Source organism: Stegodyphus dumicola, chromosome 3 (genome assembly GCF_044657685.1).
Source record: "Stegodyphus dumicola isolate Sdum_Otavi_A_Nest chromosome 3, ASM4465768v1".
NCBI classification, from domain to species: domain Eukaryota; kingdom Metazoa; phylum Arthropoda; class Arachnida; order Araneae; family Eresidae; genus Stegodyphus; species Stegodyphus dumicola.
Window position 1 is genome coordinate 274,593,149 of NC_140770.1, and position 15,712 is coordinate 274,608,860.

Consider the following 15,712-nt stretch of genomic DNA (forward strand, 5'->3'; position numbering starts at 1 on the left):
ATGGCAGCACTTAACGCACTCTCTCTGGCTTTCCAAGTAAGCTGCTTTTAAAATTTTGTGATTTTACGGTTGAATTTTATGCGTCCTAAGTCCGAAGAAAGCGATGTTTCATATATAAAGTTAAAAAGGCGCAAAAATGCGTAGATTATCTTTTTAAAATCTGAATACAGATATGATAAATTGTAGAGAAAAGAGGAATAATGCTACATTGCATTTTAGAAATGTTACTGCATTATGCTACATTGCATTTCAGGAATATTATTTCATTTCAGGGGATACCATTAGGCATGCCAATTGTTCTAGAATTGTCCTGGAATGCAATATTTCTAGAATGCATTGCTCAAAATTGCATTCTAGAAATATTGCATTCCAAGAATTTTCCTTCTAGGATATTTTGATAAGAAACTGCGTACTAGGATTATCAAAATAGCATTCTTGGAATATTGTTTTCTACATTGCATTTTAGAACTATATTATTATGTATTACATTTTAGGAATACTCTTGCATTATTCTAGATTGCCTTCTAGGAATACTAAATCCAGGGAATTATATTCTATAGCTTTTGTTATTGCGTTCTAGTATATTCATATCGTTCCGAGTCAGGACGATTTTATTTGAAATTTTTTATGACTTCAAATTTCATCGACCTCCAGTGGATAAGCGGTAAAGCCGCGGAATGCTGGTAGTTCGATTCTAAGCGAACGGCATAGTTACTTGTCAAGTCTTTTCCCATGTGTAACGAGATACGAGCCAGTTTTCTTTATAAAATCCTCCACGAAGGCATCCCTGGCTTTAGACAGATTGCCCTAGCGTGCGTTTCCGTAGTCAAATAAAAGAAACCTATCAAATTTCAACTTTGTGAAAATTTTCCAAACGAAGATAATGCCGATAACGAGAAAGATAATGAAAAGCTTCACATATTGCAAACTCTTTTCAGTGTCAAAGTTTTATTCTGAAATTTATCATGCAACATAAACAACTCACCAGGCTCAGAATTCTCTCAGCACCACACGGAGATTGTACAGTTTCCCTTTTCTCCATTATTTTCGTTTTTACTACACTCTAGCACCAGTTGATCCCAGAAAATAGCTCGTGCGACAATTAGAGTGATTAATGGAAGCATTAATCAAGAGGATTTTTACTGTTGTGACCGCAAAGCTTTCTTTCTAGTCTGCTGCTGAGCACAGTTTCTTTAGGTTCATGTTTAATTACATATTCCAAGCCTTGATTGCGCGGCTTAAACCTGAACGTGCAATTTCCTTTCTGCTCTGTTCCGTGAGTTGCAAAAAAAAAAAAAAAATTACTTTGTATTACTTTGTATGCTGCAGAGCTCTAATAAGCTTTCAAATATCGTTAAATTTCTCTGTAAGAGAATGAATAAAATCAATAACTACCCGAGCGGATAAGAACTAATCAAGAGAGGTAGCTCAAATTTGATGCATACGTTCATTCCTTTCTTCTGAAATCAGACCACCGAGAAGGTTTTGATATTCATTTATCTTAGTTTTCAATTTTTTTTCTAATCAAATAGAAATCAGTTTGTATGAAAGTTTCATACAAGCTGATTTATATTTATATTCAAATGCAAAATATATTTTACGAAAGAATGCAAAAAGAAAAAAAAAAAAAAAAAAAAAAGAAAGGAAATCTAAAATGATTTAGATTTTAACCCTTTGTTGCATACAAATAATCCAGAGAAGTTAAATGAAAATGTTTGTATTTTTTATACTTAAAATAACCTCAGTAATAATAAAAAAATTAATTTCATTAAAATTTCGTTTTAAATAACTGTTACAGTTTGTTCACTACAGTGGACAGCATGCATATGCGTACATGCATACAAATCTCTTTCCAACGATTTACAGTTATTGCGTTTGAAATCATTTCCTGCTTTGTTTGCAGTGATCATTGCCATCTTCTAAATGGTAAATCTACAACTGACATGTACATACAGATCCCCCAAAATATCTTCATTTCGTCGATTGTGATTGAATTCATTTTGCTACAGTTTTGTAACCTGTACCTATTGGATTCCAATGTCAAATGTTCTAGAAATTCCTTGCCAAACAAACATTTTCAGTGAAGTTTTGGCTGGATAAGCAGTACATTTGGGTTTCAATTCACTCTTTCCGATAGACCTTTATCTACCCACTCGACAATTTTCTTAAACTGACATTTAAAATAAAATGTCTAAAATGACTAATTATGAATAAAAATTGGCAGTCTAAGAAAATGTAAGCAATATTATATCACGTTTACTATGAGAAATTGTACTAACTTGGAAACAGAAGTAGCAGCCACTTTCCAAATGGCAATGCTTTACTTAGTGATGCTATACAGCCATCTACGATCGACAGTTGAAAGTTCTAATAATAAAGAATGAATAAACACAGGAATGGAATCTGTTAAGGCACTTACAGAAGAATAAACAAATTTAAACTTTTGTCTACTAGAGTGGAAATGGTGCAACAAAGGGGTAACGTAGCACCAGATGGTTTATAAAGATATTTTATGCCCTGAGCACCTCGGGTTATCAATCTACTCTTAGATTCAATCTTAAAACAACCATTTTTACTTCCGTGAACAAAGAATTGTAATAGCGAAAATTTTCGGGTACCGTATTTCAACGAAAATATCCATTTTGACCGCTTTCGAATGCAATTTAACGATTTTTTTGCTTGACATTTGTACGTAAGGACAGAATAAATCAATCTTTTTTTTCCAAAACGCACTGTAGAAAGGAGTTAAAAATGGATTCAAAAGAGATTTTTTCATGACGTCTGTATCTCGCGTAACTTAAAGGCAAGTAGCCTCAGGACGTTGACATTTTGTATATAGGACTCCTATAACATGTGGATGTGCACCTCCCATTTAGGTTGTAATTGACCGCACCAAAACCTATATAAATATATGTATATAGTATGTTCTCCTTTCTAGTTATATAATATGTTCTTCTTTCTTAAATTTATATATATATATATATATATATATATATATATATATATATATAATATATATCCACTCTGTTACTGGGCTCATTGAGTTCAAATTTTTATTCTTATATGTTTGTAAATTGGGCATTTTTTGCTTTAAAAATAATTAAATTATGTTGTTTTTATGTTTCGGTTGAGGTTTTTATGCCTTTAGTTAATCTTCATGTTACAGTTATAGAATTATCAACAATTTAAAAGTTGTTTAATTGCGGCTAAGGCTAAATTTTTATCATCGCAGCCTTGTTTGTTTACGTTTGAAACTTCGCAGAATAGTGGATTTGTTGCCAATCTAGAGAAACTAAGCATCAGAACAGCAAAGTAAGGTCTTCTTTTATTATTGCGAATTAAATTTTGCTTAATTCATTCTGGAATTATCATTTAAGTTATCAGCTTGTGTTTGTGTCGAAACTGTAATTGTAAAAAATTTTTTAATTGTTTTAACTTTACTTGGTGTTTTATGTTTTTCGATATCTTTCAAGTTTTAATGAAAATATTTTGAAATTTTATGTATTATTGCATTGCGGCGAAGTGAGAACTGAATTAATGAGTAGCGCATGCGCATTAGGTAAGCGACGCTGAATAGTCTGTGAAAAACGTTTTTATTTGTTTAATTTTTTTCATTATTAGATTTATTGCAGTATTTAAATTATTAGATTTATTATAGTATTTGAATAGAACATGCGGTATTTCTTCAGATGACATAATTTTTGTGCACTCTGAGTTAGAAAATGAATGAGATGTAACGCTGTTAATTGATCGTAGCGCCGAAGTGTCGCTATGGTAAATAAATAGTAAACTTTAAAGAATGCATTAATTCTATTGTGGTTTATGCGCTATCAACGAAGTAGTTTTAATTCAAAATTCGTTAAGTGTTAATTCAATATGTTTAAATGAAATGCAGAAAAATTGCGCCTAATTAAATATTCCATACAAGGAAGTTATGTGGTGTACACATCAGATTTTGTTTACATTTGCAAATTTGCAGAATAATGAATTCCAGTTTCTGCACCTTCAGTGTCTTTTTGCCGAGTGTGACAAATATCTACTTTTGCGCACCGAAAAAATCTACATTTTTATCCATTGACCAAATTGTTTGTTTTTGTTTAGAAATTCTCGTTTCAATAACAGAATTTATAGTACGAAGGAAGTACTGCAATCGCGAAAAGTTTCGGGTATCATATTTCAACGCAAATATCCATTTCCACCGTTATCGAATGTAATTTAACAATGTTTTTGTGTACCATCTGTACGGAAGGACTAAATAAAGGATTCTTTTTTCCCCCCTGAAAATTATCAAACTAATATAAATGGACTCTGAAGGGATTTTTTTCGTGGCGTCTGTGCGTACACACGTACGAGGTGTGACTCAAAAAAACGAGCCTATGTGTGTAGCTTGAAAAAAGAGTGGAGTTGGTAACAACTAATTTGGTGACGTCATCCCACACACTTCCTTTATTCATGCGGCCAGTTTCGACTTAACCGATCACGCCAGTGAGGAGCACTGCGTCATTGAGTGAATACGTGCAAATGCATTTTGCCGGAAAAAATGTCTAATGTAAAAACCGAACAGCGAATCAACATCAAGTTTCTTGCGAAACTTAAGGTATCAGCCACGGAAACATTTCACATGTTGACTGAGGCTTATGGAGATGAAACTTTGTCTTGTGCATGTGTGTTTGAAAGGCATAAGCGGTTTTCAGGTGGAAGGGACATAGCACGCATGTCAAAATTAAAATTCAAGTTAATGTTAATTGCCTTCTTCGACATAAATGGAATTGTCATGATTCAGTGGGTCCTCAGTGGTCAGACTGTTAGTCAACACTGCTACACTGATGTACTAAAAAGACTTCGTGAAAAAAATTAGGAAAAAAAAAAGGACATAGCTGTGGAGTGATGGAGGGCTATTGTACCACGACAATGCACCCGCTCACAAGGCCCTATTTATCAAGCAGTTTCTGACCAGCAAAAACATTACTGTGATGGAGCATCCTCCTAATTCACCTGATTTGACTCCATGAGACGTTTTTAATTCCTAAAGCTAAATTTAGCTTAAAAGGAAGCCATTTTACTTCAATTGAAGAGGTTCAGGTGAAAACGGATAATCTCCTGAAGGGCTTTCCAAACCTCGTTCCTGAACTGTTACCAGCAATGGCAGTACCAGATATAGAAATGTGTTAATATTGAAAGAGACTACTTCGAAGGTGATAATGTCACGGGAAACTGATTCTGTATGAACAATGATTTATTGGTTCAATCTCATTTTTTTTTATGTCACACCTCATATGTATGTATCTCGCATAATTCGAAAACGAGTAGACTCACAACGTTGAAATTTTGTATAAAGGATTGCTTTCTTTCTTTCTTTCCACCGACAGCGAGGCAGCCGGTCCACTGAGTAGTTAGCATATCGGCCAGGTAACATGTAGATGTGCACCTTCTATCTTGGTACTATTTGAAACTTAGCAGAATAGTGGATTTGTTGCCAAACTAGAGAAACTAAGCTGCACGACGACAAAGATTTAAATTATGCTCAATCCGTTCTGGAATTTATTTGAAGAAATAAGTTTTTAATATTTACTTCGTAATTTTTAATTATTCTTCAGATGATATAATTTTTGTGCATTCTGAGTTATAAAATGAATGAACCTAGTGTCAGAATATCAAGAAAAGTCGCTGAGTGAGAACTGAATTAACTGAAGAGGAAATTTATCTCTAATACAATTCCAGCAAATAAGTTGAAATGAAATGCAGCAAAAATGCGCATAATTTATGCAAGGAAAAAAAAAATAAAATGCGCAAGGAAGTCATGGGGTGTACACATCAGATTTTTTTATCTTTTTAACTATATTATTAAACATCACTTTCTTCGCATTTATGCATATAAAATTCAACAGCAAAAATCGCAGCATTTTTAAAAACAGTATACAGTTTCTGATAAAACGTTAAGTGTTGTCATACGGTAGAGACATTTGGATTTTTTGGAAACATGAAAGATGTGAAATATGCAACGCCTTCACCGGGAATCGAAGTGCGGATCTCTCAATTACGCGCTGAGCGTGCAGACCACCACACCACGAAGGCTTGCTAAGAAGGCGGGAGAAATGCCTTGTAATACATTTTCTATTTGTTTCGCATTTCATTCTACACTTGGGAATAGTGAGAGTTTTACCAAGATTGCTTACGCAAGTTTTTTTGTCTTTTTAACTACATTTACTAAACATGACATTCTTCGCACTTTGCCACATAGAATTCAACAGAAAAATACAATATTTTTAAAGAACATATCATTAGAATTCCCGATAGGATGTTAAATGTTGCCATATATTTTTTCATTTCTTTAAAAATAATATATGCGATAACATCTAATGATTTCTGAAGCCTTTTTATTGGAAAAGTGATACGGAGCGAAAAGTGAGGATCGAAGTTTATAGCGCCTCTGGTGCTATACCACTAATAGCACGAGAACTAATAACACCTCTGTTGTTAAAGAAATGCAGTACTTGAATAATTCCATAGATTTTATTTTATGAATGATTACCATAAATTTCATTTGTAAATTCAATGTTTCCAAACTTTTATTTAATGCTAAAAAGGTTCGTCCTTGTAACCGTTTATACAGAATTCATCAACATCCAAATCATAGTGCCACGTGTGCTTGTTTTTTACACACACTCACGCATAGCGTTGAGTTTACGTGTGTGGGAACCGTAACGAACGAATAATCCGTAAACAGCATAAACTGTAGAAAAACAATCGACACTACAATATACTTTATTAATTTGGTCATCTTAAATTATCAGAATTCTTACTCGAGATACCAATGTTCGAGATAGCTTAAGATTATTTAATAAATAAGATTTGAAAATTCGCTATTTTCTTTATGTATCTAGTTTTCCAAATAACTAAAATTTATAAATATTCGGAATGATTTAAGATTACGTTCATTAATCAGATAAGACACTTTATCTCTTTTTATCAGCATTCAGTTCATTTTTTCGTAACGGATACCTTCTTCCCATTCCGTATTTTTAACGGCAAGAATTTACTAGTCATTAGCTTGAAGCCGTCGCAAACTCCAAACACTTGATTCCACTACCATTATCAGGAACCAGCAATTAAAAGGATATCCAGTTTTAACAATCCTTAGGGGAGAATTGATAAATTTGGATATCCCTTTTTTTTTTTGCTTTTTTTTTTGCTTTTCAATATTGTCTGAAACAGAGATTAATGTTTTCTTCTTAGTACTGTTAAGACCGTCTGATAATTTATCTGCTTTTCTATGCTTTAATTACTTGTTTAGATCTCCTTTTTAAACTCTGTCAATTTTTAAAAAAATCTCCAGAGATTATATAGGACTACGTTTTTGCTTTTCTAAGCTCATTCACTCTAAGCTTATAATGATGCTCATTTTTACAAACTGGAGCCGTAACAGTATTTTGTATTGCGATTACTTATGAAGAAGGTTAAGGTGGAAGAATTATAACTGCATTTGGCATTTCGCATCATTTGCAAAAAAGACAGTTTGGATGAGCTCCTAAACTAAGGTTATCGCATTTGAACAACCGCCTGTTATTCAGCCTTAAATACTTTGATCAGCTTTATCATTTGGAACGAAATTTCAAAAAAGGTGTTTCATGTATTAATTGCTTTTAGCTGTGCGCAATGACCTCGTTTATAGATTTCCCATACTACCAAGATTTAGAAAATTTCTTAAAAACGAACGTCGATATAAATTTTTATTTGGTTTAATTTTTAGTTTTGATGTTCTTTTCTAACATACCCGTGCATAACCCAGGGTTTGCAAATACTGGTTTAGTACTATACTCTGATGTTTTTAGCTCTGGGAGAGTAAAATATACAGACCCGGCTAATATTAATTCAAAAGGCAGCCTATGCTGTCCAGGAGGGTAGTGGCGTATGCCATCCAAGTAGGTAGAGCGATGGCCAGATAAAGGTTTCAAAATGTTTCCACACACTCAGGACGTGATCCTAGAAAGCCGGTTCAGCGATGTGGTGCTTAAGATAGAGCTCTTTTTAAACGACCGCCACTTGTGCATTGGGAACCCAGCGGCGTTGTGGCGTTGGCCAGGGACCACGCCTTCGTCCTGTCCTCGCGAACTAAAACCTGGCACTAGATTTCAGAATACAGCCAGTTGACGAAAAACTTCCGATATTTTCGCAAAGCATGATACTTTCAGACAAATGATAATTCTGATATTTTCACATTGATAGTCATAATATCGTTATGTTCTTAACTTGAACGTTGTTCTACTCAGGATAAAGCTAATGTCTATGAGCCTGCTATCAGTGACATCATTCATCTAAGTCTTCTGGGCAGCTTTTGAACCCATCGCATAATTGAGGTTAAGGAGTAACCTCCATGTAGCAAGTTTAATTATGGCGAAACATGCAGAAATTAATAACCCTAAACCGTCACAGTTAAACATCCTTTAGTTATGGCGAAACATGCAGAAATTAATAACCCTAAACCGTCACAGTTAAACATCCTTTAGTTATGGCGAAACATTAATATTATTTATTATTATTTTACCTGTATATCGAGGTCAAATGAAATTCATCGCAATAATTAAGCAATGATCCCAATCCAGAAAGGATTCATGCTAAAATATCGAAATGTGAGTAAAAGAGAAGTACTTACCGTTTTGTAAAACATGCAGGACATTCTATCTTCATCTTCTGCCGCTGCACAATCTATGAAGCCATCGCATAACATGTGATCGTCTATACACCGGTAGCGTCCCATTCGGTCTGGTGTCGGACAAGCGAATCTTTCTAAACCGTCATCAGAAGGTGCACATTCTGAAAAGAAAACAACTATTATTCTGCTACTTCATATCACAATTTTACTATGGAAAAGTAAATACGTATTATAAAACTATTCACCCTCCCCTCCCGCTTGTGCCGATACTAACCGGACAGCGCTCTAAACCAGTCATACAAAAAAAAAAAAAAAAAAAAAAAAAAAAAATCAAACTTGATTTTAATCTGTCTACCATGTAATTAATATACAGTTACCAAAATAAAGAACTACGTTTATTGCTTTTAGATCGCTCAGTTTGTTGATCATTAATAGAAAGACTAAATACGAAAGAAAAATTAAGTATTTTATCTTCCGCCGAATAGGAACACTTTTAGGAAATGGAAGATAAACGTATTTTATTTCGTGCAGTGGCAACACATTTGTTTTAAATCGTTGCGTTTGTTGATCATATTTTTCAAACAACTATCTTACGCTTCGCCGAGAGATAACATGTTTCTGTGAAATCACTAAGCTTTCTGATTAATTTTCAATATAAATGTTATCTTATACTTTCAGGACACAAGAGGACACGTCCTGAATATTTTACCATTGGGGGGAAAACTAAATAAAAAAAAATATTTGTAAACTGTAAATTATGATAAAATGTTGAAAAACTAATAATACAATACTAGTTGAGCAACGTATGTGCTTAGGAACATTTTCTTTAATTATATCAATGCTGGAAATTTTCTTAAAATTATCACATAATCATATTATAACTTATAATTATATGGTAACATACGTCTGATTCAGTGAACGTTCTCAAAGAAAACTACTCGCGCTCTTTTGATTTTGTTATGATCATCTTAAAGAAGACTAAACTAAAATTAAACTCAGTGGCGCAAACAGCCCCAATGGGCAAAGGCCTGTAGTGCCCCGAAATTTGCTTTCTTGACCGTGGGCCCCGGGGTGTGTAAGCATATGCCCTGAACAAGTGGTCAGCTTATCGCAGGACACCCAGTGTTTAGTCCCCAAGTGAACTTGGTACTCATTTTATCGACCCAAGGGATGGAAAGCTTAGTCAACCTTGCTCAGCCCGGGGTTCGAACCCCGGACCTGTGGTACTGCTGCGCGATGCGCTAGCCACTGCGTCACCGGGCCTCTGATCGTCTTAAAGAAGTGTTGTTCAAACGCGATGTTTGTTAATGTTCACAGAAATAATGGTCACTTTCAGAGGTGGTCGGCGCACGAGCGTTCACTGCACTATTATTGCAATGTGTTCATTAGTTTTAAACCGCTCAAGTATTAATCGATGACAGAGTAATTAAATTTAAAAGCTATATCAAAGATATTATTATTCGTCTGGTGGCAACAATCCTAAGAAACGAGTACGGACTACGTATGGATAAACTAAAAATCTTACGTTTTGCACATTGACAATACTTGTAAGAGCTTTTCACATTTTTCGTTTGAAACTTTCTGAGGCATTATAATGTATGCAGATTTTATTTTGTCTGGACAGGAGATTCTGTGTTGAGTGGAGTAAGATCTTTTCGACAGAGAAACACGTGAAAATGCCCCTTACTAACATCCGGAGTACTTTTCCAGCAGAACGTATTGCATTGTCAAACTATTTTATTTAATGAAACTGTATATTAGTAGTATTATTATGGTAAAGCAAAAGTTTCATTTTTATCTTCAATATTATATTTTTTTGGCAAAAAATCTTGAAAGGTCCTTTGAATAATAGATTTCAGGTACATGATCGCCCTCACGTACACATAAAATATTTTCTTATTCACAAAATCATTTCTAAATTTGCATTGATAGTTACAAATTAATTCAGAAATTTAAATGAACCAGTTTTATTATAACATATAGAAGTCAAAAATAAGGAAAATGCTTTTTAATTCGAATTCTTAAAAAGAATAATATATTTCTGAACAAAATTAGTACCTCAATCATTAACTTTTTCTCGGAGAAAAATGAAATAAGTTCACCCGATATATTTAAGTAACATAAACCAAAAACTTAAGGTTTGTTTGATGAACAGAAATTGATACAAAAATTAACCAAAATATTAAGTAAACACGAAGAACCAAAATAAAAATTTAAAAAAAACACTTACTATTTTAAATTTTTAAAACATTTTCTTATACCACAATCGCTTTGTGGTTACTGCTCCGCAGTTTCACATATCCTTTAATTTCGTCTTTTAAAGTTTCGAACATCTGAATTAATTTTATGAAATAAGTTGTTTCAACTTTGAAGAATGAAATTGGTCAATTTTTTGAAGACTCTTATGTGTAATACTATACATCTGTATTAAAATTTGAAATATTCGGCACTTCAGTTCCACAAAAAATGACTTCTGTAAAACAAACAAATATACTCTCCATCCAATATTCAACGAGTTTCACCAAAAAACATATTTCTATTCTATAAACCTCGGTCCGTCCACGGGTTTGCGTTTGTAAATGTTCCTTCATATTCAAATCTATGAAAAGTATTTTTGTTGCTATGACATATAATTCTGTAACTAAATGCTCTGCATAACATTACTACGAATTTTTCATGCAAGTACAGTGGATGGACAAAAATATGGAAACACCTTGTGAAATGCATGTTTGAAAAGAAAGATTGATTTTAATGAAATATGTAGGTGGCGCTGGCGTTTTTGACTACTGACGCCACCTATATAACTTCGTAAATGTGCTAAACAGTTCAGTTGTTGTCGGAGTACTGTTATGTGAGGTTGTCATTGCATTATGTCAGAGTTAACAGACTTCGAACGTGGGCAAATTGTTGGAGCACGTATGGTAGGTGCTTCCGTAAGCAAGGTAGCCGAGGTGTTTAGTGTTTCAAGAGGCACTGTATCGAAGATTTATTCCGCATATTTGAAAAGCGGAAAAACATCATCTCCTAAATCACAGTCCTGAGTGATCGTGACAGACGATCATTAAGATTAATTGTGACGAAAAATAAGAAGACCACAGCTTCAAAAGTTACTGCTGAAATGAATGTTGTGTTACCGAACCCTGTGAGTACCAAAACAATTAGAAGGGAGCTTCATAAACAGGGAATTGCTGGCCGTGCTGCAATTGAGAAGCCACTCATCAGTGATGCTAATGCCCGTAACAGGAAAAGGTGGTGTTTAAGTCATAAAGCCTGGACTATAGAGCAGTGGAAGCGAGTAATATGGTCTGACGAGTCTTCTTTCACATTGTTTCCCACTTCTGGCCGAGTTTACGTCTGGAGAACGCCATCTCAAGCCTATAATACAGACTGCTTGTTGCCAAGAGTGAAACATGGCGGGGGTTGTGTTATGGTTTGGGCAGCCATATCGTGGTTCTCTGCTAGCCCCATGATAACTGTGTCAGGGCACATGACTGCCAAGACTTATGTGAACATTTTGGCCGATCAAGTTCATCAAATGGTACAAACTTTGTTCCCGGATGATGATGGTGTCTTCCAAGACGACAAAGTACCGGTTCAAACAGCTCACATTGTCCAGGACTGGTTTTCTGAGCACGAGGATGAGTTGTCCTATCTCCCCTGGCCACCACAGTCATCAGACCTGAATATAGCGGAAAAACATCATCTCCACGGATGATGTTTTTCCGCTATATTCAGGTCTGATGACTGTGGTATACATTGGTATACATTGGAACGGAAAGTGCGGTCTCGTTATCCACCGCCAAAATCGTTATCTGAACTTGCCACCGTTTTGCAGGAAGAATGGTATAATATTCCCTTGGCAAACATCCCGGAACTGTATTTATCCATTCCGAGTAGACTGCAAGCTGTTTTGGATGCCAATGGGTTTCCTACACCATATTAAGCAAAGAAACAGGTTTTTTTATAGTTATTTCCATATTTTTGTCCAACCCCTGTAAATAATTTTAGTGAAATCATTTGCGAAATTGTAGTATTGCTTTGTACAATGTAGCATGAAAAACTTGAAACAAACGAAGTTGTGCCAGCAAAATAAGATTACAGAGGCAACTCTTATTTAGCTTTAAGGTAAATGACTATCTCGCTAAATTGCCGAAATATCGCCAAGTCGGCAATGGTTTTGATGACTAATTTTTGTTACATTTGGCAAGAAATAGCCAAAAGCTGCCAAAGTTGGCGACATTTTATAAGGTATGTCTCCCACTTCCCTAGCGCGCCTTCATTGTGTAACGGTAGCACGCTGGGCCGATATTCCAGAGGTCCGTGGTTCGATTCCCGGCGAAGGCGGTTGCTAATTTTTCATCCTGCCTGCTTCAGAAAAATCCTAATGTCTCTACAATTTTGGTTCGGCCCCTGTTAACTGTAACTGTAATTAACATCGTGATTGAATAAATGTTATTAAATCTTATATGTAACTGTAACCGCATCCGCATTCCAGAAAAAGTCCGATTTTGTGTCAAAATACCTATATGATAACAATGTTATATATAAATCTAATATATATCCTAATTCGCACTTTCGAGACATGAAAAACTTTAGTTGAATTTCGTCAATCGGCCTAGTAGAAGGACTAGAACTGTCCCTCTCCCCCCTTTTTTTGTGCGGAGTGTGCATATGTTCACTACAAACTGAAACATGTCATATATATATATTTGGAATCACCAAGGTTCATTTTTTAAAATTTAAAATTCAAAAATTGAGTTTTGAATGTTAATTTTGTCTTACTTAAGTAAAAAGAAGATACATACTTTAATATGCTTTAAAGAAAAACGAGTTTTTTTTCTATAGCATTTCCAAAGACCGATTTAGTTTTATTAAAAATGTATGTAATAATGAAGAACGTTTCCAGTCATTCTTCTCCGCTCTAAGTTGAATAAACATCATTTTTCAGAATACTTCTAAAATACAGATCTTTATTCCATTCTTCTGTAAGCATCTGAAAATACATGGGATTTTATTGATATTGATAAGATTTTTATCACGGAAAGTTGGTTGCGAAAGTATAAAGCAGAAAGATGAAGTGGTTCCAACAGATAAAGTTTATAGAGGAATTTTCAGTTTTTATTGGATTAAGTTGCTAATGAAACAATGTTTCAATGTAGGATATTTAAAGGTTACATTACCCCGTTTATTCCGTTTCCATGAATTGTTTGCTTTAGAATTTAGAGGTTCTTAAAAGTACTTTGGCCATAGTTTCTTAAAATGGAAGGGATTTAAGAGTTTATTTACTAAAGATCTCTAACAGTATCTTTGGATAGTTTTGAAATTAGTGAGCTGTAAGGAAATGCTTCAGTTTTACTCTTTTTATAGAGCTGCTAGAAACCATTTATTTTCGTCCCCGAAATTTCAAATTTTTCGCAGTTTGCGTGTTCGGATAGGAATGCATTTTCTGAAAACATTTTTTTCTCAGCGGACTCTTTGAAAGCATGTCATGCATTCCCTTTCTACACAGAGATTTTACTACCGAATTGTATGGAATCAGATAACGTAACAACTTGATAACTATTCATAACAGACACATCTCGTATTCGTATACAAAGTGTACCGCTGGCCAATAAAATTGCTACGTTAGCTACAAGTATAGGTATAAGTGGGTTCAATAAACATCCCACGGCCCGATTAAAAATAAGCCGCGGGGTTGATTTAGCTCACGGGCAGTAGTTTGCTGTGCCCTGGTCTAATTAGTATAATTTCTGAAAAAATACTTACAGATTTAATAAGGTGGAAAAAATGTCTCTTTTAAAGTTTAATAGGGACTATCAGTAGATATTATGAATGGAGATACCTTAAGTGTAATAACGAAACATTTTATTGGGTGCTAGATGAATTAAATTCATTAAAAATTGAAAGATATAGAAAAGCATAAGCCATCAAATACAGTTTAAGCAATAAACAAAAATTTACAATTAAAATCACCGTTTCTACGTGAAAACAAGCAATTCGGCCAGATGGCAAGAGGACAGATTTTTCTGTGCGCAAAACTAAAAGTTTCCTCTCGATACCAGTCATCAAAACGACAATGAATGTGCAGAAAGATTCCATTAACTATTTTGCTAAGTTTCAAATGTAAACAAATTTGGCTGCTATGGTAAAACAAAATTAGGTTTCACCGCACTTTAAACAATTTTTAAATTCTTGATAATTCTACAATATTGCATACAGTTTAATTAAAGGCATAAAAACATTGACCAGAAGATAAGAACAGCACAATTCAATCTTTTTTCAAGCAAAAAATGCACAATTTACCAACATAAAAGAATAAAAAACTGAGCTCACCGAGTATATATATATATATACTTTTGGTGCGGCAGATTGCCATTAAAAAGGGAGGTGCAGCATGAAGTTAACACGCTATAGCAGTTCTATAGGCCTTTGACGCGAGCGATATTATTTTTAAAATTTTTTAAACTAAATACTCTAGAAATTGAATATCATGATCCTAGAGACAAATAATACATGAAATTTAAAAACTTCTACTCTTGCCCATTGTTCTGTGGGTGGTAGTCGCACTGTGAAACCACCGCGCGTCTAGGACTTTCAAACTTAATGAAGGTTGTAGGAAAAAAAAAAGACCTATTTTTCTCCTTGCGCGTTTCAAATAAATGACTAAATTTACGAATTTAAAAAAAAATGTAATAATTGCATTATATATAATTTTTTACATTATTTTACTAAGAAAATCGTCAGAAAAAATAAACATTTATGTCATTTTTCTATAGGAGTGAAAATATAAGTATCTACATAAGAAGGACGTTTGGCTAAATGAATTTAAAAAAAAAAGATTCAGTGTTTTTTTTATTATTATTTTAAAGAAAAAAAAATGTTTTGTGACACTGTTCAAAGCATGTTTCGTCTTTTTGGTACATGCATAGACCCACATTGCACGTTTTCGCACATGTATGTTCCATGAGGTTTCTTCCTTGTGCTACAAAATGTACACTGCCTGGGTCTAAATTTCACTAGTATATGTCCAGCATTATTTAGTTTCTTTTCATCTGGCAC

At 34.1% G+C, this 15,712-nt stretch overlaps 1 protein-coding gene across 1 annotated transcript in view; it reads right to left on the reverse strand.

The window, feature by feature from the left end:
- The window catches only part of LOC118183073 (uncharacterized), a 342,207-nt gene that overhangs the window by 51,095 nt on the left and 275,400 nt on the right, over nucleotides 1-15,712 (reverse strand). The window contains exon 2 of the mRNA XM_035352500.2: nucleotides 8,654-8,814. Coding sequence (XP_035208391.1) covers nucleotides 8,654-8,814 — 161 coding nt within the window. The remainder of the gene's footprint in view (nucleotides 1-8,653; nucleotides 8,815-15,712) is intronic.